We start from the raw sequence: 24625 nt of genomic DNA, 5'->3' as shown, positions 1-24625 counted from the left end.
AGTATATCTTTTATTTCTGATAACTGCTTTACATCTCTGTGGCAAGGAGTCAACTAACATCTGACACCTGCAAACAGATATTCCAGCCCAAGCTGACTGGACGACATTCCACAGCTCTTCTGCATTCTTGGGTTTTGCATCAAAAACAGCATTTTTGATGTCACTCCACAAATTCTCAATCGGATTGAGGTCTGGGGATTGGGCTGGCCACTTCATAACTTCAATCTTGTTGGTCTGGAACAAGGATGTTGCCCGCCTGCTGTGGTGTTTGGGGTCGTTGTCCTGCTGAAACACCTATTTCAAGATGTTTCTTCTTCAGCATAAGGCAACATGACCTCTTCCGTTATTCTGATATATTCAAACTGGTCCATGGTGCCTGGTATGCGATAAATGGGTCTGACTTCAAAGTATGAGAAACATCCCCAAACTATTATGCTTGCACCTCCATGATTTACAGTCTTCACAGTGTACTGTGGCTTGAATTCAGTGTTTATGGGTCATCTCACAAACTGTTCTTATTGGGTCTAAAGGACAATCTTGCTCTCATCTGTCTATAGAATGTTGCGCCATTCTCTTTAGGCCAGTCAGTGTGTTCTTTGGCAAACTGTAACCTTTTCAACACGTCTTTTTTTCAGCAATGGTACTTTACGAGGGTTTCTTGCAGATAGTTTGGCTTCACGTAGTCATCTTCTGATTGTTGAAGTACTCACAGGTAACTGAAGATTTACTTTGACTTCCCTGGAGCTGATCATTGGAGGCTTCTTTGCCATTCTTGTTATTCTATGATCTATGCGGATGGTAGTATTCATTTTCCTACCATGTATTTTGGGTTTTGTTTGCAATTTTAAAGCATTTGAGATGATTTTAGCAGAATTATTTAATGAATTAATATATTATTAGCAGCCAATTATTTTATGCACTCCTTTATGTTTTCCTCTCTTCAATCAACTTCTTGATTAAAGTTCTTTCTCCTTCGGTACAATGTCTGGAACGGCCCATTTTACTCACTGAGCAAGGGCTATAACCAGCAGGTACATTTGCTGCTCTCCTTTAAATAAGGGCCATAATTCACACCTGTTTCCTCAGAGAATGAATGACCTCAGATCATCTTTGATTTCCCTGGAGCTGATCATTGGATGCTTTTTTGCCATTCTTGTTATTCTATGATCTACGAGGATGGTAGTTTTTTTTTTTTGCCATTTTAAAACATTCAAGATCCTTTTAGCTGAGCAGCCAATTATTTTCTGCACTTCTTTATGTTTTCCCCTCTCCAAACAACTTCTCGATCAAAGTTTTTTTCTCTCAATACAATGTCTGGAACGACCCATTTTACTCACTGAGCAAGGGCTACAACCAGCAGGTACAACATTTGTTGCTCTCCTTCTTTAAATAAGGGCCATAATTGACTCCTGTTTACTCATAGAATGAATGACCTCACTAATTGAACTCCAGAATGCTATTAATTTGAACACGCCCCTTTCATTAAATGAATCAATTACACCCAATTAGCAGCATGCATGTCATGACTGTTGATTCTGTTGGTTGCCCATGACTCGGTTACACCTAGCCCTGAATTTTTTTCCCCCATGTTGTATTATTTTTTCTGCCAAAATCAGTAATTAAATACATTAGTGATGTTAGACTGCTATTATTTTCAACATAACTGTACATACAAACAGACACACAGAAGATATGGAGATGAACACTTTTAATAGCAGAGGCACAAACTCGCCTATATATATTGTCCTTTTCACACCAATGACATGAGCCATGAGATGTGGAGGATGGATAGCAGCGATGTGTGCCTGCATGCTTGCGAAGTTCCTCATCAGTGGTCCGTGCTCTCGTACACTTCGAAGACGTACTGCAGGCCGTTTTCTTCCTGTATCCCGCCCGGGACACCGGAGAACCTGGATCCAAAACCAGAGACGTAGGGGAATCCGTGGTATTTAGCCAAAATTCCACACTTGTGATGGATGTATTATATGCAGCGATTCATTTAGTTTTTTATGTGGGTGGTGGTGGTGTGTGGAAGTTATAAGTGACAACATACAGCAGTGATTTTATAATGGAGCGCTACCTTTAGACAGTTCTCCAACCACAATTTAACCCACGTGATCCAACTTACAAAGCGTCTCCTTCGGAAGACCTCAAGTCGGAACTGAACTGTTCGGTTCAGGAAGAGAACAGATTTGCCACACAGCAAATTTGAAATTCATGTACATGCTTTTGTAAAAACAGCACTGTACTGTAATGAAGTCTCCATGTTACGCAAGCACCCTAAAGCTTTCCTGACAGTCAAGTGTCCTTTCAGCACGAACTGTTCAAATGGGGGCCCATTCCACAAACACGGACAAGCTATTTGGCACTAAGTCGGGAGTGGTGCAACCGCTGACTGAGCTGGGTGTGATGCCTCCATTTACCCTATATGGGCTGTCCAGAGGACTAATCAAAGTCAAATTTATTTATATGACGCTTTTTACGACAGATGTTGTCACAAAGCAGCTTTACACATGTCCAAGTCCAAGCCCCCAGTGAGCAGCCAAGGGTGACAGTGGCAAGGAAAAACTCCCTAGGGAAGAAACCTTGAGCGAAACCAAGACTCAAAGCCCACCCTCCACTGGCCAACAATGGACACTACAATAGCAACAATAAAGAGCAGCCTGAAGGGAACAGCCTGATATCTGCAGACATGCCAACACTGAAACTGCTATGAGCACAACTTGAGCAGGTGGGGCTGTTGTTGTCTAGGGTTAGGGAAATAGTTTCACCGGTATCCGTGTGTATGGGGCCAAAACGTTCCCACTTCAGCAGCAGAAATGGGGACAAGTTCCTGGTTTTCTTGAAGGGATGGTAATGAAATGCATGTTAGCACTGCAGTAACATTATCACAAAAGCACAGTATGAAATAACTATGTTCAAAGGCAAAGCACAGTCTGAAATGACTTCAAAGGGCAAAAATGCCGCATGGACCCTTAAAATATCTGTGCAGAGATGCGTTTTTTTATATCTCAAAAGCTTTTGAGTAGAAAAGGTGCTACTTTTTGTGATGATATGAAAAGAAAGCGGGTTATGTGATGTGCTCATTGAAACCTTAACAGGCCACTCAGCTAACTAGCTGGATGGTACGACTGAATACAGATCAGAACCGAGCTGTTACCAGGCACTGCGCAAGCTGTTATTTCTGTTTGTCTTTCAATCTCAACCTGACTGCGCTGATGCACTCATCCGTGTGCGTGTGCACGCACGCACGCACATGCACACGCACACATACACGCAATTATTAATGGATGATTTGATGAGCCACGATGTTTGGGCAGAATTGGGGTGAGACTTCTGTGAGAACAGGATCTGGACAATGACATCAGCAAGTTTAGTCCCTAGGTGTAAAAAAAAAAAAAAAAGTATTTTTGTCGGTGATGGATGTCTCTGGAAGAGGGTGTCTGCTTAAATCTAACCCCGTTAGTAAGCGTGAGGTTATCCAGTCAGGTGGCTATGATCAGCAATGAAACTGGAAACAAAACCTTTGATGTTTTTTTTCCTCCTCCATGTAGCAGTGCTTTAACTGTTATGAAGTAGTGTTATCCATGGTTAAGCTTTGGTCTATTTTTAAAGCCAAGCTGAATACTAAACTGTCAGTTTTTGCTTTGTTGGTTCATGTTGCTGGTTGCACATGCAGGATTCCTGGTCATACGTCTGCTCCAGCCATGGCTTTAGTCTGAGGATGAGGATATGTAGTTTATAGAAACTACAAAGCAGTTCTGTAAGCTACTCTAGTCAAGGGCATCTACCAAATGCTGTGAATGTAATCGATTCCTCAGCATCATCATTTGAAGACAAAATTCTTCAAATATCTTTCATCAAAATGCAGCAACCTCAAAATGTCTTCTGGTTTTTGGCTATGTCACCGAGGGCAAGCAGGCAGGGAAAAAAAATCGGATTAACCAATTAAATGTTGTATATTCATGAGCCAATCAAATCGTGATGAGTAAATTCTCACCACTCCACAAATATCTCGCTTCGGTGGGAAAGATGTCAGAGAAAGGAAAATTATTTTTATGATTTCCATTTGACATGATCTCAACTGTGATAGGAGCGGTTGCAGGACACTTACTTGGGCAGCAGCTTGTACTTATCCAGGTCGATGTTAGGAATGAAAGTGTCACAGTCAAACTGCTTCTGAATCCTTGTTACAAACAGACGCTTGTGTCCAGCGCTCTCCATCGCCTCCTGTGGGCATCAGAGAGAAATTCACCCATTAGAACTACAACACTACAGAAGCTGATTTTAAGTTATTCACCAGCTATACTTCCTCTGTTCTCTCTCTCTCTCTCTCTCTAAATATATTAAGAGCAAGCATTGCCTCCACATTTAAATTTCATATTATTGTTATTATTATCTTTGCTGTTGTACATATTACCACTGACCAAGCCATTCTTTATTCTCGTTCTTGAAGGGCAGGTGATAAAAACACAAATATAGCATACTCAGAAAACCAAGCAACCAAGAAAAGTGAAAGTACGAGCTTAACAGGTCACCCAGAACACACATTTCATAACTAAACTGTGACTTCCGAGACAGTTGTCCACTAAATCGAACCGCTCCAAGTACCATGATGGAAATCAAAAACTAAATTCACCGAAACGAACCTCATAAAAAAAAGACGTTCAACGACAGAGCAAGAAGAAGATGAAAAGAAAAGGAAGGTGAGAGAGTGAGAGAGAAAGGGACTGGTGAGGAGTGTGATGGAGAAGCGGCCTTTATGAAAGCGTCCTTGAGCAGCACCGTTCCCATGACTACTGACTACAAGGAAGAGGAGGGGCTACGTGGAGGGACTGCGGGAAGACAGCCTGGTGTGTGTGTGTGTGTGTGTGTGTGTGTGTGTGTGTGTGTGTGTGTGTGCGCGCGCGTTTGAACACTGCGTTTACGGTCCTGACAGTAAAAACTTCAGAAATTAAACAGTATTGTTCAGACCACTACAACCACAAAGACACTGGAAATAACAGTAGTAGGACTCACAGTTACTAGAGCTAAAACAGGAATGAAAAAAACAAAGCAATGCTTTGTTTTTCCCTTTTCAAAGTGGAATAAGGAGAATTCAGCACATGGAACTGACATACCATGAACCTCAAACTCTTCTACATTCTCTTTCAAATGCAAATCTCGCATAAGCAAATCAGGAAGCTAAAACAGGCCTACACCCAAATGCCTAGGACTTGTAGCAATAGTCTCGACTGATTAAAATCATTCTGCCCCAGGCACTACATCAGGCACTACATCAGGCACTACATCAGGCACTATATCAGGCACTATATCAGGTTCTGCAAGTATAGTGACGAACAAAATGACGACAATTGAGAAATGGGCAGGACACCAGACAAGTTGTTCATTTGCTTCACTGTGGACAATTTCTCGAAAATGACAATATCTAGGAGGAGTTGCTCAGCGTTTGATGTCGAAAAGATCACATCACAACCGGACCACAACTTGTAAGTAGATAGCTAGCTATGAGATTTTATCTACTTTTTGTTGGTTGAATCCAGACCATCTTACATTACATCTAACAACTATTGCCAGTTTATTTTGTGGTGATGGTGAGATCGAAAACAGGTAGCTAGGTAAAATTAAGTAACTAGGCAATGTTACATACATAACATTAGCTAGCTACTAGGAAGTTCCAAGTAACTAAGTAGCTAGCTATTGAAATAGTTTGGTGAACTAGATATCTTATTTACACGGAGGGTGATTTAGTTTCGCTACCTGTGTCCCATTCAGAGAAATAGTGCGTCATATAAATCTACGAACTGTATTTATCCTTCCCTTTGGTAGCTATTTTTTAATTTATAGTCAACAAGAAATAATTCAGAAGTTAACTAGTTCAGTTGCTTAGAGATACCCGCTCTATAGCTAGCTTTTTAGTTAACGTTAGCTTTTCCACCACTTAAGTGGTACATTTACATTTACGGCATTTCGCTGACACTTTTATCCAAAGTGTCTCACAATTATGACTGAATACTTGAGTGAATACTTGCTCAACTTGAGCAACTGAGGATTAAGTGTTTGGTGCAGGGGCTCAACAGTGGTAACTTCGGAGTGGTGGGGAATGAACTGGCAACCTTGTGATTACTAGTGGAGTACCACTGAGCTACCACTGCCCTGGATATATAACTCAAGTCAGTCTATTGACTGAGTTAATCAGTCAAGACATCTAGTAAATCTGTTAAAATCAGTTTTGTATGAGAACTGAAATATCCGCCGATGTAAGCTCAAACATATACGGTTGTTTTCCTAAATGCTCCGTGGTTTTTACTTACTTTGGGTATGTCCCAATTGTGTACCAATTACTAACAATAACTAGTTTTTAATTATGTAATTTGTAGTATTGTTAAAAGTGTCAAAGTTGAGTGTACTCAAAACTTCACAATGCATACTTAGAAAGGGTCAGTTTTTGAGTATGGGGTGGATGGACACTACTGTCCCACAATGCAAAGCACAAAAGTAGGAAAATTCTGGGGGAATAAAGGTGGACAATGGCAAGTTTAGCAGCAACAGTGGCAGCAAAACTGGTGTATAAATGTGAGTACACCTTGTATATATATTTTTTTAAGTAAAATTAATAGTTACTATTTTACAAAAAAAGTGTAAGTAAGCTAGCTGCAGTAGTCACCGAGCTTAGTGTTTGGCCTTTGTAAATTAGCAGGGAAAATATATACATTTTAATGAATATATTAACAGTTCAGTCTCATCTCATAGAAGTCATCAATTCGATACACAATTAATTCTTGTCTACTAAACATTTGAATATCACTCTCGACTCAGATATAATAAACAAGCTACATAATATATAACAAGGTTTATTGAATAAGCGTAGCTAGGAAAAACATGCCCAGTAATCATCGACTAGAATTTTATTAATGTTCACTAGAACATTAATATTACGTTCACTAGAATAACAGGCAACTACGCGACATTTAAGGCACATTGTGAAAGGTGGCTGAAAATACCTGGATAATAAAGGTATAAAGGAATAAAGGGGAAACGGCACAAAACAAAAAGGAAAGGGAGACTGCTTAAGCCACCTCTAGGAATTACTGTTGCTCTTCCTCTGATGGAGAGAGGAATTTCTCTAGGACACGGGAATGCATAGGAATGCTGAGTGAACCTGTACACAGTTGGCTATTTGTAGTGATAAATCTTATATGGCTCATATTTTTTTTGTTTGTGATCTGTCAATTTTAGACTGCAAAACTGGATAAATACATTTTGATGTTATACGGTCACAAACTGTGCTATTCCTTTAATGGCTAAGTGCTTGTGTAGAGACAGACAGGGTTCCCTCATTCTCTGTAGAAAGAAGTGAGGGTGATGTAGTTTGCGTTTTTTTCTGGTTGGTGATTACCCAGAGGACCCGAGTCTTCGGTGCCGGATTCCACATTTAGCGTAGTTAGCAAGGTTGCCTCCCAGGTGGTGACAAAGATTGGAATTTGTGTTTTTAAGGTCGTGGAGGGGAATCAGTGTCCTAGTAAGAAGCCCCAAGTCCTGGACCCTAACCCTAATATTCCTTTGTTTATTTTTGATTGCTTGTATAGGGTTAATAATATCAACAGAACATGTGGAAGAGCAGATCAGGACCTTAACTGAGCAACTGAATCAGCTACAGGTAGATAACCCACAGTTACATCAGCGTTCATCTGCACAGGTAGGAACTGCAAAGTTAGGAGCTGCACAGTCAACAGAACCTGCTACCCAATGAATTTCCAGTAGGTAGGGCCTTCCTGGTACATCAGTGAGTAAATTGACTCCCATCAGACTTGTTTATATTCCTCAAAAAATTAAAATGCCCAGAGTTTTCAGGAATCCCGCCCATTAATGGTTGAAGAATAGATAGAAGAGGCTTTTCACCGTTTAAATTCCCATATGCATTTTCCCATGCTCTAATGTCACTGATGGAAGTGGTAGATCCTAGGGGTATGCTAAATTCAGATATGGGATCAGTTTATTAAGCAAGTTAGGGAATCGTATGTTTAGGAGGGAACTGAAACAATTAGTAAGATCAAAGTCAGGTAACACTTTCCTGTCCATACGTAGTGAAGCTTTGCAACAGGTGGCAGAGGGGGTACACCCGTCTCAGTTTCGGGTTGGGTCCTATTCTTGCCACTCTCAGGTACAAGCTGATAGCGGGAGGTAAGCAGACACAAATAATATTCTAACTAGACCAGATGATGTGGCTAACCTAAGGGAGTGTCTGCGTAAACAGCAGGCCCAGTTACATGCCATATTGAAGCAGTTGAACATGGCAGCAACACCAGTAGCTTTAAGGGAGCGTCATTTTTGCTCTGGGCAATATCGTTTTGGCAAGCCTATTTGCTTGTGTTGTAATGGCATATGTCATATTGCTAGGTCATGTTCTTTAGGTGCAGAGTCCGGGTTGCAGGGACTGGCGGAGCAGAATTTGAACCAAGGACCAACTACTGCATCAGGTAATGAGTCAACTTTAACTAGCACCTCCTGGTGTAAGGAGCCAACAATCAGGAGGAAAACAAGGCTCTAGTCAATATAAGGCCTCCTCAAACCTTATAGGGCAGTGCTTTGTGGTTGAAGTAGTAATGGCAGGAGCGAAAGGTTTGTTCATTGTTCGACACTGGCTCTATGGTAACAACAATTACCGAGTTTTTCTAGACAATATTTTCAGCCCTAGGTCCAGGACAAGTTACAGCTTAAGGCAGCCAATGGACTTGAGAGACCCTACCAGGGCAACTTGCAGCTTGATGTATAAGTACTTGGGAAAGTTTTACCTGCCACGGGTGTTCTTGTAATAAAAGATTATTTGGATGTAGCTACTCAGTCAAAGAGGGCTTCACTGCCAGGGCTGTTGGGTATGAATGTTTTAACTTATTACCAAGAGTTATTTAGCCAGTAATGTGCTATGTTGTCTAAGTCACCTAGATTGCAGGCTGTAGAGAGAGTGCCAGACTTTTGATTGCTTGGTAAAGTCTGGTAGCTTGGGTAAAGTAACTGTTCCTAGAGGCGCAGAAACATGTATTCCCTATGAGTCTATGGTGATGGCGACTGCTGTCTGCTGTCAGAAATTCACTCCACAGCTGACCTCTGTGCTGTCAGAGTCAGTAGCTTTGTTGAGTATAGCTTTACCTCCATGGGTCCTGGTGGCTAGTACTTTACTGCCAATAACAAGAGGTGCTGTTGATGTGCCTGTTGATAACCCTTGGTGGTTGATGAATGTGCTGGCGTGTTTTTTTTTGTTTTGGGTTTTTTTTGGGAGGGGGGAGGGGGGGATGTTTCACTATGTTTTCATTAATATGTTTGCAATAACATAGAAATATGGTTCAAATATTTCCAGAATCTGTGCAACTTACCTTTTAAAGTTTGTGGACAGTAAGAATAAAGAGCCTATGAGAGGTTAGATATAGAGGTTAAGTTATAGGTTAAGATACAAGTCACCTGCCTCTCACCGTGTGATTCATCGGTTAGTGTGTCACTCAGGTCTTATCCATCTCGCCACGTGTCATTGATGAATGTCTGTGTCAATCTTTTGAGAAACTAACCAATAAACCATCAAGATCTTTACACAAGCCAATCCCACTACAGACCAGACAGCAAGCACTGCAGCCTCAGTTTTTTTTTATATATCCTTTTGTCAGATGTTTATATGGTATAGTGAAATAGTTATAAGCATTTCATTTCAGTCTTTTAACTTTTTATTGACAAATACATACAGTTTAACCCTCAACTGGTCAAACTGTGCTCAGTCATAATTGTAAGTCCCTTTGGATAAAAGTGTCAGCTAAATTTAAATGAATGAACAGAACTGACTATGGCTTTCTGTCAAACAAACCTGATAAAGTTTCTAAATAAATGTTTATTATATATGGCCTTCTACTCCACCCCCTTTTCCCTGCCTAGTTACTGAGCACTTACTTTGGTTTTAATTACACTTGCCTTATACACCGAGCTCCCACCGATGATCCACACCTGGTCAGCCACTTCTGCCAACTCTGGGGTATCCAGCAAGCGGAGCGCTGAGCTGAAGTCTGAGGCCAGGTAATGCACCCCCTCAGGGGGCTCCCTAAAGAAAGAGACAGCCACCGTTACCCAAACCCATCAACTTCCTTAACCACTCAGGTCAATGCAGGAATCTAGCAGATTCCTAAGCAAACTAACACTCTGTCACTAGGTTACCAAAAAGTGGGTTGAAGTTGACAACAGAACCTGTGAGTGTCTGACTTGAACGAATGTTTACCTATAAACAATTACTGAGGGCCATTGGAACTCCTTTCAGTCCACCACTAAAAGATTTGTGAACAAAGCCATAAGAGCAGTACCTGAGTGATCTACAGAAGAGTTTTCTTACTTGAGCTCTTTGCTAAGGACAATGTTAATCCTGTTCTTCAGAGGCCTGCTCTGAGCCGGGATGGAGAACCATGTTTTTCTGCCCATAATCACCACATTTCTTCTACCTGTCATAACAGGTATGCAAGCAGTGTCAGGTAAGAACAATACAAATATCTTCTACAATTAAACACAATTGGTATTTACGGCAATTAGCCGACACTTTTATCCAAAGCAACTTTTTTTTGACTGAGTACAACTTGAGCTCAGGGGCCCAGCCATGGCAACTCAGCAGTGGTGGGACTGGAATCAGTAACCCTGATTACAGCGCAAGGACCTTAACCACTGAGCTACCACTGCCCATATGTGATGTAGATGTGATATATTTGAGAAAGCAGTTAGATTTTGTGGCTGTTACCTTCTACAGTAGGAGTCATTGTCATCCTCTGAAAATGTTTGAACTCTTTACTGCAAAAAACCAACAACAAATGAATAAATACTAGATCTGAGCATTTAATACAGGAGTTAAATGTGTGGAAGCTATGCGGTGTATGTGGATATATACAAAGTGCTTCTGAAGTAGTAGCAGGAGGAACCAGTTTATATATTGAAGATTAGACGTTTAAATCATAACATTCATTCCATGGGGTTCAAGGAGAGGACGTGGTCTCTGTATCTTCCTGGTGGATTCTGAAGTGGTTCAGTACAATATCAGCTAAAATATCGCCTAATGTTATATTACACGACACTCGTTAGTAGCCTTAAGCCTCGTCTTAGTCGGGAAGCGGCATCTAAAAATTTGAATTGTTTATTTAGAGTCACGAAACACAACTTGATTGGTGCTTTTATATAAGGATTTTAAAATGGGCTAAATTAATTACTTGAGAACAAAGGCCAACCGTAATTAACTACCCTAGTAACATGCTACTGCTATTAGCATGAAACAATGTATTTGGCTTAATTTCGGGGCTAAATAGCCTTGGGGTTACACGAGGGGTTACCTGAGTCTTAGCGGATGCCAGGGAAGATTTCCCTTTTGGCCAATGCCAGCATTGGGGCAAACAGCCATGATACAGTTTAATATCCGAGACATGTCTACTGACCAAAACAAACGCTACCAAACGCGGGGGGATACAAACCAGACCCGCCATATCGGAAATCCGGGTACTGCCTCTCGCGATAGGACACGTCAACGTGATGATGAGGGAGCGTTGAACCAAATTACGTCCTGCTTTTGCAGACAAAGCTCCCCAAGTTAAGGATTTGCACGATCACCGACTACAAAGGAAGTTGGAACTGTAACAGCAGGGTTGACCTCCTCACTTGCAGAGGAGCTAAATGCTCTTTATGCTCGTTTTGAGCCAAACACCTCTTTTTCACGGACATCTTCTCCCCAAGACTGTCAGTGATCCTCACTGTCAGTGATCCTGCTGCAACAGTAACAGCTGCTTCGACACCATTGAAACAAACAGATTTGCAAAGAATCACTTTTTTATTGTTGTTGCGTTGCATTTGAATTTGGCAAGTTATTTCACAATTTACTGGACTCACATGCTGCTTGTGGGAGTTTAACATGTCATGTTCCCATAAGCCTACTCTGAGCAGTCTGGGTCCATATGAACTCTGGGATTTAACACTACAGGACTAACGTGTGACAGACACCGAGGATGCTAGAGCTCTTTAACTTACATATAAATTGTAGATCAAAGTGCCTTTTTTGTCCATGGCGCATGCGACATCAGTAAAAGTGCCCTTTGAAACTATTTTTTTGCAGGTGCCCAAGGTGTCATCATCCTTCACATCTTCATCATACACAATCATCTTCAGAGTGTGTCCGGGTTTGCAGTTGATGAAGCCGAACTCGTCATCCCAGCTTGGGTAGGACGTACCCGGTTTCGTAGAAGTCCGGCCTCCGCTGACGCCGTTGCACCAAGCCCTGACGTAGGGCTCGGGTTTGTTCCCGAGCGCGTCGCCCGCCAGGTCCCTGGCTCTGAGCTTCTTCACGGTGACGGCTGCGTCGGCGAGCATCACGTGAGCCGCCAGCACCAGGACGGTGAGGCACATCAGGCGAAGACAGAACGCCATGCTTCCTTCTGCAAAAAGTACGGCGAGAAAATGAATACATACAGCATTTAAAAACCCACACAGTTTGTTTTCTCTTTTGAATTTGAATAGAAATTTGCGTATTATAAAATATTACAACAGAAACTTTCTGGTTGTGGGTAAAGCCTTAATGAACTACCTTAAAGACAAATAAATAAATAAATAAATAAATAAAAATAAAAAAACTAAACACTGTTTCAGAGTTTTAAATGAATGGACACCTCTTACTTCAAGATGCAAAAGCCAGAATTGCTCTCTGCTTAGATTAGTCCTAATTTATAGAAGTACTAGCATGTACTCTAACCTTGAATTTATCAACAGGTGACCAATTCTCATGTTGGTGATCCAATAAAAACAGGTTTGTTGTATGATAAACAAGACATTTCTTGAATTGTGGATTTATTCTGCATTTATATAAGAACAATTTAACACACTCAACATAAACAATTTAATAGACACTCACTACACCGCATTCTGAATTATTATGCAACTGCTATTTTTATCTGATTTTCCTAAATGGTCAATGCAAATGACAGTCAGTATAATTTAAGTCATCAACCGTTATAGTATAAATGTAATTTTATTGAACAAACCTCCCAATGATAACAGTATTTTTTCAAAAATAAAGAAACTCAAAATGCACTGTTCCAAATTATTATGTACAACAGAGTTTCAAAACATTTTATAGGTTGTAAAGAACTGAAAATGGTCCTTTGTTGAATTTGCAGCATTAAGAGGTTACATTTATGCTTGAATTTCTTTGCAGGATGTCATAATAGCCTTCCAGAGCTGATGTGAACTGCCTCCCACCCTCATAGATCTTTTGCTTGAGGATACTCCAAAGGTTCTCAATAGGCCACACCATGAGTTTCTCTACCTTTTATGCCCATAACAGCCAATGACACAGAGGTGTTCTTACAGCATGAGATGGTGCATTATCATGCATGAAGATGATTTTGCTACGGAAGGCACGGTTCTTCTTTTTGTACCATGGAAGAAAGTGGTCAGTCAAAAACTCTATATACTTTACTGAGGTCATTTTCACACCTTCAGGGACCCTAAAGGGGCCTACCAGCTCTCTACCCATGATTCCAGTCCAAAACATGACTCTGCCACCTCCTTGCTGACATCACAGCCTTGTTGGGACATGGTGGCTATCCACCAACCATCCACTACTCCATCCATGTAGACCATCCAGGGTTGCACGGCACTCATCGGTAAACAAGACTGTTTGAAGATCAGTCTTCATGCATGTCTGGGCCCACTGCAACCGTTTCTACTTGTGAGCACTGGTTAGGGGTGGCCGAATAGTAGGTTTACGCACAACTGCAAGCCTCTGGAGGATCCTACACCTTGAGGTTTGCAGGACTCCAGAGGCACCAGCAGCTTCAAATACCTGTTTGCTGCTTTGTAATAGCATTTTAGCAGCTGCTCACTTAATCTGATGAATTTGTCTGGCAGAAACCTCATCATGCCTTTATCTGCACGAACCCGCCTGTGCTCTGAATCAGCCACCAATCTCTTCACAGTACGAGATCACGCTTAGGTTTTTCGTGAAATATCTAATGTTTTCGTACCTTGGCCAAGGCACTGCACTATTTGACACTTTTCGGCAGCAGAGAGATTCTTTTTCTTTCACCTATTGCTTGAAACCTGCGGCCCGTTTAATAACGCGGAACGGCCTTCTTAAGTAGTTTTCCTTTAATTGGCCTCACCTGGCAAACTAATTACGTAGGTGTCTGAGAATGATTTCAGTGATCCAAAGAGCCCCGAGCCACAATGCCATCCATGAGTTTAATTGAAAAACAAGAAGTTAAATCTTTATGACACTTAAATCCAATTTGCATAATAATGTGGAATGTAGTGTAGCAACTCCTTTATTTCCATGGTTACTACTTTAGTAGGTGCACCAATTTACTAGGTGTGTTATACGCATGTGTATAGGTAGACAGTATTGTCATGCTCACCATGTCAGCCACTCTTTTATTAATGGTCAGTCTCTGAGCACAGGACCTCTGCTGACTGGATGCCCGCATGGTAGACCACCCGCTCAACACACCAGTCAGACTGGAACACCAGCGTGAGTGTCAGATTGCACACATCAGTGTGGCCACTAAGAGTAGTCCGTGAGATTCCTGATTTTGTTTTCATGTACATGCGCTGCCTGTGTAACCGTGAACAGACACTGTTCTCAGGTCAGCCCTACTTGGGCGTGCTGCTTGATGACAGTGAGACATATCTAGGACCCGGGTTCCAACACATTATTATATTATTAGGCACATTTGGAGAAGAAGGCCTACTGTAGTTTTACTGGGAAGGCCAAGCACTGCAGTGTCAACAGTAATCCCAAGAACACTTTCCACTCATCTGCTTGGTGGTTGCTAGTTATCTATCAGCAGGTGGTCCAGTCACTGTAGATATATAGTAATTATCCCTGTTGGTATGTGGCACACATATGTGGCTTGTACTTAGAATGTGTTTTCATGATACAGTGCCTTGCACAAATATTCACCCCCTTGAACTTTTTCACAATTTGTTGTTATAACCTGGAGTTGTTTCGCAATTTGTTGTTATAACCTGAATCTACATGGTAGCCCGTGATATTGAAGTGTGAGGAAATTCAACATCGTTTGCAATATTATTCACACATAAAACACATAAAATTGGGATTGTATAAGAATTTAACCCAGTTTCAGTGAAAACACTTAAATTGCTTCTGGTGCAACCAAACGCTATCAAAATTGGCCTGATCATTTTAAGAGTCTACCCGTGTGCCCTACCAGCCATCACATATGCAGCGGGCACAATAAGCCGACTCGGAGAACATATGGAAGCCGCTGGCATCAAGACCAAGAAAGTCCTCACAATGCAAGGAACGCCACCCAACATCCAACATCTAGACACCAGCTGAAAGGAAGGGGAGGGGGTCTCTAAATCTTCAACCCACTGTCTTGGAGGAGACACAAAACATCCATGAGTACAACCAAACTAGGTCCCTCAAGGATGGCCTGAGGTTTGAGTGCTTCCAACAGATTTCCAGTGATAATATGGAAATAGCGGAGGTGTTTCGGCCTCTCAGTGGAATGTACCACTGACAGGTGGCTATCATAAGACAGTCCTACAAATGGCTGAAAAAGGACAGCACAAGGCGGACCACTACGCACAAGGTCAAAAGGTCAGTCGAAGGGGGTGCTGCCCATCAGACGAGACCCAAGGTTCAGATTGAGCAAAAAAGCCTCTGAAGTAGCAGGGTGTGACATGTTGGCTGTGACAGATATACCCCGAGAGACACAGGGATCGTATAAGGATACACACGCAAGGTATATGAACTAGACATCACCAAGTTTAAATGAGTGGAGCCACAGAGAGTGGTGGTGCCTATCCCTGGACTATGTGTTTATTGGATATTTTGTATTTTACACACTAAAATGCTGTAACATTTTTGCAGGTGCATGTACATGTAGATACATCAAGGCTTTTAGTCAGAGTTTAGCACTCATTATGGCACTGAGACAGCACTGGTTAAGGTAGTCGTGACTTGGCACTGGATTCTGATCAGGGTTGGGTCTCTTTGCTTGTATTGCTCGAGCTCAGTGCAGCACTCGATACTATAGATCACATTTTACTAGATAAGCATGAAAATGTTGGCATTAAGGTAATAGCCCTTTCCTGGTTTAGATCTTGCTTAACGGACTGTTAACTGACAAACATAAATAGTGACTTTCCTCTCAGTCGTCAGGAATCAAAGTCTCAATATATAAGGCAAGGTTGAAAACCTATTTCTGTAATGAACCATTTAGTTAAACACCTCTCATCTTATGTAAAGGTGTATATCTAGGGCTCTCTAGGCATTGCGTGTTATGGTAAATTGGCATATTGTAAAACTCTCACTTCACCTCTTTTTTTCCCAAACAGTTTTTGGCAGAGTGCTAGATCTCCTGGAATCCATCTTTCCACATTATATACCTCTTTTTTTTTTAACACACTGTAGGGCTTTCTCATGCCTAACCTATCCTCTCTTTCTTCTGAGGCACATCTGCTCCTGCGTGTCCACCCATCAGTACTGTTATGGCTTCTCTCACCCCCTCGACACCTTCCTCTGCTGTGGCTCCACCCACCCAGACACATTTCCATTCCATTGGCTCCCTCTTATTTCCTGTTGTGATGTCCAGGATGATTGATGACCCCTTTGAGTCTTGGTTCCCCCCAGTGTTTCCTTTCCTCCCATTGTGGCCATTGGCTGACTGGAGACTCTGACACGCGCATCTGTAAAGTTGCTATTGGTTGTTGTAAAAAATGCTATAAGTACAATTGACATGACAAATTACGGCCAAAAAACATCACTTCCATTTTGACAACTATTGATTCATGAGTAAAGCTAACCAATTTTTTTCAGTGAAGTAAAGCAAATTAGACAAACTTCTCCTACTTTTGATATTGATTTGCCCACTTTCAACCTGTTCTTTTGAATTAATTCTGTATTTATGTCCTTATGCTTTATTTATTTTTTACACTCACTCTGTCTCTCAGTTATTTCTTTTTCTTGGTTTTGTTATTCACACTTGGTTCCTCAGTCATTTTTTGTAAAAAAAAACCAAAACAAAAAAACCCCCCAAACAAACAAAAAACACTTTCAACTTATGCAAATAACTTCCGTTTTCCCCCCAGTTAAGATGAATTTTAAGAAAGTCACACTAACAGAACAAACTCTGCACATCACCAGGACACACATTTGGTCATTTGGCAAACTTTTCAGAACCACAGCTAAAGCCCTGAACATCCTCTGTGTGCTCCTTTGTCTTCCATTAAAGAGAAACATTTACTAGATTGAGAAGAAAATTTTTTTTTCCCCTGGTTCTGAAGGTTATTTAACAGCACACCCAATATTAAAATACCTTTTGGAGTTAAAAATGTAAAACACTGTTACTAGATCATTTTTAATTGCTTTTGAAGTCATTGGCACATGCTACAGCCAGTTTAATCACAAAATGACCCGTGGCTGTATTACGATGCCCACGTGAATAGAGCTAACTAGAGCTCATAGCTGTAAAACAGAGTTCCGTATTGCAAAGAGCAGGCGAAATTCTGGTGAAGGCCAGGCTGCACGGAACTGACGCAGGTGCCCAGCAGGTCATCAAAGTTCAGGTCCTTGTCCCATACTTCGAACGTTAGGTGGTCGTTGGCCCCGCAGTCACGGAAGTAGAAGGAGGCGCTCCAGGATGGGTTGCTGTTGTCCTTGTGGAACTCGGTCATGCCGCCGAAACTGGAGCCGCACCACACCTTGACGAACGGGTCGGGGGGGTTCCCGGCGGGGTCGCCCTTCAGGCCGTTGGCCCGCAGGCTGAACACACGCACGGCAGCGTCAGAGGGCGCCAGAGTCAGCGCCAACGCGACGGCACACAGCAAGAGCGCATGCATGGCTTTGTCTGGGATTTATGCTGATCTGCTCTGCGCTTACACCTGAATATAAAGCCGGCATGATGCTGATGAGATCAGCAAATATTTTAAATCTCCAAAATACTTTCAAAAGTACCACCTTAAAAACCTTGACACTCGTTTATCAGACTATGCAACAGGTGGAGTAGTCACATGGTCAGGGTCACTGTGAAAAGCCTATCGTTGTGCAAATAAGACAACAGAACTGTATATTGTAAAAACAAACAAACAAAAAGTTAGAAAAGTTTAAAAATTACCTTCCTATATAGGAACACCAAGCACGAACACTGGTCATAAATGTAGTATTGTTTAATTAGGTCATCTAACTGGATCATATTTTCTAATGCCATTGAGAAGACTGCAAAATAACCATGTTTCTGTGTCAATTTAGACTCATTATGTCAATTTTATTTAATCATATTGTGTGTATATATACACACTTTAGTTTTGATGTTTAAAGAATGTAAATTACTGTTGATTCTTAGGATAAACCCAGTATGTCTACATCAATGTTGCTTAATGTGAAGCAGCTCACACTGGTTTGAGGAGTTGCAGTGAGAGAGCAACCAACCACATCAACAGTTTCTTTTTTTAAAGCCTTTATCTTTTGCTTTAAAGCTACTTCAGGGAAATGTAAACAACATGCATGCTGCTGCCTGTCCAAAAACTGTAAAACGATTTACACATAAACTGACGAACAGACAGACGAATATTCATCAAAGGTGACCGTGTGCTTTGCTTTGAGACTAAAAATATCCTAGAAAAGTAGCAGTGTCTTTAAAAAGGTGTTTTTGAAAAGGCTTTAGGTTAATAACAAAACCTTCATACACAGTGCCAGATAAATGACTGTGGCTATATAGAGTATCCTAGTTTATCAGTATAAGTGCTGTAAGAATTTTCTGTTTGGTTCATGTCCAAATGATCTGTAGCTTATGGCGCCTCCTGCTGGCTCTGCTCTGTAATTTCTTGATGTCGCTCAGGGTCATAGACCAGCAGCTGCTCACATCCAGAGAGGACAAGCGGCAACAGGTGTCCACGAGCCGCGCTGCTGTCGCCACGGTGACATCTGAGCGCCTCAGACTGACGCGCCCGAGGTGTTGCAGCGGCGGTTCGTCCGAGCTGCTGCGGCGATCGAGGACCAGCTGGAATACGGGGTCCAGCGGACAGGGAGCGGCGGTCAGAGACAGTGTGTGCAGATGCGGAGAACCTCTCAGCAAGGCCCACAGCACCCCCTTCAGGGACTTCCAGCACAGCACTGGCCTCAGCTGCCTCTCATCCAAGGTGAAACTGTTAAAAAGTTCACGAATTTCAAACATTATTATTGCCATTACCATCAATATATCATACATATGCAAATCAAAGTGATCAAAGAAAACTAGTTAAAGGTCACAGTGATATGGTAATACAGAGGTTCTGTTATAAGAGGAATGCATCGCCAGTCACCTCAAACATGAAATGAAATAAAGTTTCGTACTTTAGCGTTAACGAGCAAAGGTGTGGCAGACGTGGCAGACCGGGGTCGACTTCGCCTTCATTGTCGGTCTCCGCGTCGCGGTTTGATCTGGGGGGGTCTACGTGAAGGGTGAGGGATGTGAGTTTGGGGCAGGCGTGGAGGAGCTCCAGGAAGGCCAGGTGTCCGTCTGCTCGGACCCCCTCCAGGGTGAGGGAGCCCAGGCCGGAGCCGGCAGCCCGGAGAGCTGGGACCAGCTCCGAGAGAGCGCCGGGGAACTGCAGGGCGAGGTGGCGCAGCCGCCCCGCCCACGTCGCCAGCCCTCGGGCTAAAAGCGCCGCCCTCCCTGAGCCTTCCTCGCCATCGTCATCCTCCCCGCAGCGGTGCAGCGAGAGAGAGCGAAGGTCCGGGCACAACTGTGCGACGGCGTCCAGGCTGTTGAGGGAAACCCCCTGGACCTCTTGAAGATGCAATTTCATCCCCTCCCCCTCGTTCCCAGCTCCCCTCCCCGTCGTTCCCACCTCCGCTCCCCTCCCCGCACGCCCACCTCCGCTCCCCTCCCCGTCCTTACTCTCCGCCACCCTCTTCGGGTCGCCCTCGTCTAAACGCAGCCAGCCGTCAACAATTTCCTCCAAAGCGAAGCTCCCCTCTCCGTCTGACCTGTCCACCAGCTCTGCCCCACTCTCTCGGGCGCCGAGCCCCTCCCTCGCCCCGAACTCCCCGTTCCGGATCATCTCGCACGCCCGCCCGGCGCCCTCCAGCGCCAGCCGCCGCAGGCCGGGCTGGCCAAGCAGGAGGAGGGCGCCCGAGACCGCCCCCTCCCCTGCCCCCTCGCCCAGGCCGATGTCCAGGGCCAGCAGGCTGGCGAGGCGTCTCAGCCCCGCGCCGTCCTGCCCTCTGTGGATCAGGGCCAGCAGGGCGGCCGGGGAGAGGTGAAGGCAGCGGGACAGGTCCAGGTGCTCCAACGCGGGGCACCTCCGGGCCACCGTCAGCACGACGGCGCGGTCCGACAGGGTTCCGGCCAGGCAGAGGGCGCGCAGGTCGGGGAGGCGGCCCAGGAGACCGCACAGGGCGGCCGAGGAGACGTTCAGCGCACCGGTCAGGTTCAGAGACGTCAGGGACTGGGGAGGGGTTAGAGGAGGAAAGGAGGGAGACAGACAGAGAAGGAGACCGAAAGAAAGGGATCCCTTCACTACAGTGATAAATTAGCACGGGCGATGTGAACGATGCCATGCTGAATTTGACACTGTATTAGGTTTTAATTGTGCTGTTTAAACAGTAGTTCTACGTGTGTACTATTGCTACTCAGAGGCCATAAGCTTCCATTACTTGTCCAAGGGCAAAAGCTGGTCACCAAATTGTGGCTACCACGCTACAGGTAAGTGTGTGTGTGTGTGTGTGTGTGTGTATAAGAGTGCTGAATGCTTTCCAGGTCTGTTCCTTTCACTGCATGGTTGAACACACGCAAATTTGATCGAGTGTTTTGACAGACAAGCTGCCAAAAGTTTCAGCTAAGTGACAGGCGTGTGCTGAAATCACAGAGGGCGTGCGTGATTCATTCTCTGTCTCTAAATCAGGTGAGGTAGCGAGACCATTAGACGTTCTACAACAAAACCACTGGTACGTTTGTGAATGAGAGCGCTCTGGCAGCATGCTCTAACACGGTACTGTTGTGTGTGAGCGACCTGGCAGCGAGCTCCGACCAGGCTGCAGAGGTTGGCAGTGACGAGGTTGCAGGAGCGCGAGAGCGCGAGGCGGCGCAGCTGCGGGAGCAGCAGGAGGTGCAGGGCGGCACGAGACAGGAGGTTCTGCCGTGATAACACACACAGCAGCTCCTCCAGGAGGTCGCTTGCTAGAGAGAGAGAGAGATATAAGAAACGCAGGTAGACAGAGGCAGCCATCAACGACAGTGTATGTTAATGGAGTGAATGGAAAACGGTTGTGGAGGGAAGACAGATGGAAAAAAAAACAGTAAGACGGGCCTGTTCGAGCCCTAGAAAGCAACATATATGGACATCTGTAAAGGTGCGGAGAAACAGGAATTGTATTAATTCTATAAAGATACATGGGCTCAACATTGCATTGTAAACACACACACACACGCACGCACGCGCGCACGCACGCACGCACGCAGCGAGAGACCTACGCAGCAGGCTGAAGGGACCCATGACGTATCTGAAGAAGTAGTGGTCCATGTAATTCTGGACATAGTCCTGCACCCACAGGCCCTTCATGTTCTCAGCGACGTTGAGGAGGCACAGTCGGACCAGCGAGGAAGGCGCGTCGCCCTCTTCCTCGCTGCAGTCCCGCGTACGATCCCTACCCTTCTGACCGCGCCGCTCTGCTCGGGCTTCGGGCTGACGAAACAGGGGCATTCCTTGCCTTCCGCGCTGTGGTCACTGCACCAGGATGCGGGGGGTGGTTTTTTTAGAACTGCACAACACTGACTGCGAGGAAAGAAAACCTTTCAGGTGGCCACACCTGAGAAAGCAGACCAGTGAACACAACAGCAACAGTTTAAACATTACTTAGCAGTTTATAAGCAGGATTAACAAACCACTGCAGGGAAAGGCACGCAGCACATAAACTAACTTAAATGAAGACTGAAGGAAAGCATCTGTTCAAAGAAAATTGTCTTACCAAATCTTCACTGGTGCTTTTAGTAGACGGGAAACAATATGATACATAACCCTGATTGCTTAATAAAGTCAGAAATTTGCTCACTTTTTCGTTGGGGTCTTCTTTCTAATGTTTTAGTGCTCTATACGTATGTGTCTTTTTTATATAGTACTAGAATCAGGTAATAGAGTTCCGGAAGTCCCTCTGACACCAGACACTCCGGATCATATATAAACCACCTTCCCCTTTTCTCCCTGTTCTCTCGTTTTCTTTTTGTTACTCTGCTTAACCCCCCTCAACATCGCCCTCTAGTGAAGTGTTTAGTGAAGTCCAGGTTTACCAGAGAAACGGGAAACCCGTCTAATCTTCCGTTAGAATTAGGCTTCCTAACCCCCATAATAAAATCAATTATTTAGCAAGACCGGTTTATTTATGTCATGCGTTTGTTAGCTTTTGTTAAAAGTATATTTTTGTAACATTAAAAACATCCTCAAAGCCAAGATCAGCGCCCTCATTCGGGAAACTATTCCAGTGTGAAAGTGCACATGTGAACAAATGAACAGGAAATGATGTAAGCCCCCCCCCCCCCCCCCCGAAAAAAAAAAAATTCAGATAAAACCTTGAGTATGTACACCTGCACGGCGTTTTCTCTTTAGAAATCACAATCTTCTTGAAAACGCTCGCAAATGAATAAGCCTCACGTTACCGCCCACAAATACCCATAATTGGCAAATTTCCTCATGAATGCTTAAACAGGGGATGTCCCAGTCAATATTATGTGATACAGTAGTGACAATGGTGGCATGAATGGTGAATGGTGGATGTTCTGGTGATGGTGACGAAGGGAAGGGAAAATATTTTGTTTGGGGACCTCAGCAGTGGCGTCACCAATAAACCAAGTCTCCGTGGCAGGTAGTTTGAGGTGGCGGCATGTAGTCAAGAGCGCTAGCTCCGCAAGTGCGCCATTGCAAAGATGGAAAAAAGGGGCCTGTTTTAAAATTTGACACAAAGAAGCGACTCACTTTGCAAAGGCAGACCGTAACCGTGAGCAGCGCGGGAAAGCCTGCCCTCTGGCAGACATCTTCTGGCTGGTGCGTGCAGATACACGCAGACAACACCACCTGTTCTTTAGAAGCCCTGCAGCGTGTGCATCACTGTAGCGTCTCTCCTCTGCGCTTTAATAATGTGGGTTATTAAATGGGGTAAGGAGACAGCGCTTAAGGGGGCAGCCACTCACGTCAGCAGGAGTTGTAGCTATATGAGTGCAGTCGATTGCTCTCATAACATTTTGGCCAAAACCCAATTTAAATTTAATGGTCGTAACAAATGTAATGGTCCTAAATTTAATGATCCTGACAAATCATCGGTCAGAAAATGAACAGGAGCTAAAGTAATGCACTCCTGAGGCATGTGCCAGCGTTTGCTCGTGGCTGTGGTGAACCATGGGTGGGGCTTCACTTCACAATCTTCTGGAAAAGGATCAGAAAGAGGCAGAGTTGTAATTAGGAAATGTTGAACTGGAGTCTCAACTGGAGTCTGAACTTGGAGCACCAACGCTGCGGAGAGAAGCTTGTAGATGGATAATAATAAAGATCTCAGAACAGTTGATCACCTCATGGACACAAGAACACAGATGTTTGTTCCCCAATCTGAAAACTCTAGAGCCTGGCAGTCTGCCATTAACAATGCAGTCAAAGTTTTGTATCATAAAGCCAGTGAGGAACTGGATTGGGTGGCAAAATAGCTTGGCAGTGAATCTACCGAGCATAGGATGTGCTTCGGAAACCCTGAGACAGTCCTCGTAAAGGCTCCAGCTCCAGGACTGTTGGAGAATACTCCCTTTACGAGAACTGCAGCCAAAGACTCTATCAAGGTAAGAGAGATAGGGAACCTCCAGCTCCACCTTCAGGGTGCCAGAAAGGAAGTGCACTTAACCAGAACTTGACATATTTGAATACAGCCCATTATTAAAGTTCATTATGCCCCCCATTATGGACTGCCCTTGGCTGGCATCTTAACAAGGCTAATTTCAAGCGTTTTCTTCCTTAATCTGCAACAAGGCCTGAACCAGGAATGACCCCAGCTGTCACGTACCAATGCGATCTCCAAAGAGATCCACCTTTGGGAATTCTGGTAAAAGGAAGCTGATGTCTGTGTAAAAAATTAATGGATCTTCATCTGGATGGTCTCCGAGAGGACATTCCCAGGAAGGACGCTCCCACAGAGAGTCACGGTCCAGGGAAAAATTGTTCCAAAATAAGGCACACCCACTCAGGAGGTGCAGGGCTTTTAAAGCAAAGATGACTGATGAAGGAAAGGTCTTCCTTAAGAAGAATGGGACATGATTTTAGGTCAAATTTATGTATATAGCGCTTTTTTACAACAGCTGTTGTCATGAAGAAGCTCTAAGACATCTATGTCCTAGCCCTTTGCGAGCAAGCAAAATGTGACAGTGTAGCCAGTGAACAGACTTCATCACGATACCTCAGTACTGACATTGGCGGATTACAATTTAAAACCCATTATAAAACGTATCAGCCTGTTGGGTACAGCTGTAAAGTGGTCGCTTGGCGTGTGATGACATTATTCTCTCTGATACTCTTCTGAAATATTTCTTATTTAGCACTTATACTTCACATGTTTACATGTAGCTACAGGTTTCACATGTAC

The 24625-nt window shown here is 43.7% G+C and overlaps 2 protein-coding genes across 2 annotated transcripts; both read right to left on the bottom strand.

Annotated features, from left to right (window-relative positions):
- Positions 1 to 1693: 1693 nt before the first annotated feature.
- dhfr (dihydrofolate reductase) lies at positions 1694 to 11508 on the bottom strand. The gene is made up of 6 exons (XM_027019889.2): positions 11349 to 11508; positions 10766 to 10815; positions 10370 to 10475; positions 9958 to 10084; positions 4115 to 4230; positions 1694 to 1910 (listed from the first exon to the last, which is right to left on the bottom strand). The coding sequence occupies exons 1-6, from the start codon at positions 11438 to 11440 to the stop codon at positions 1829 to 1831; spliced, it is 573 nt and encodes a 190-aa protein (XP_026875690.2). The 5' UTR covers positions 11441 to 11508; the 3' UTR covers positions 1694 to 1828.
- Positions 11509 to 18180: 6672 nt separating this feature from the next.
- On the bottom strand, positions 18181 to 22205 carry si:ch211-214j8.12 (uncharacterized protein LOC100000539 homolog). The gene is made up of 5 exons (XM_035525959.1): positions 21977 to 22205; positions 21483 to 21817; positions 21022 to 21188; positions 19361 to 20457; positions 18181 to 19173 (listed from the first exon to the last, which is right to left on the bottom strand). Exons 2-5 carry the CDS (start codon positions 21709 to 21711, stop codon positions 18795 to 18797), a joined length of 1872 nt encoding a protein of 623 aa, XP_035381852.1. The 5' UTR covers positions 21712 to 21817; positions 21977 to 22205; the 3' UTR covers positions 18181 to 18794.
- Between the last annotated feature and the right edge of the window lie 2420 nt (positions 22206 to 24625).

The sequence above is a fragment of the Electrophorus electricus genome, chromosome 5 (genome assembly GCF_013358815.1).
Source record: "Electrophorus electricus isolate fEleEle1 chromosome 5, fEleEle1.pri, whole genome shotgun sequence".
Taxonomy (NCBI): domain Eukaryota; kingdom Metazoa; phylum Chordata; class Actinopteri; order Gymnotiformes; family Gymnotidae; genus Electrophorus; species Electrophorus electricus.
Note: the sequence above shows the minus strand (reverse complement) of the source record. Positions and strands in the feature narration are given on the sequence as shown.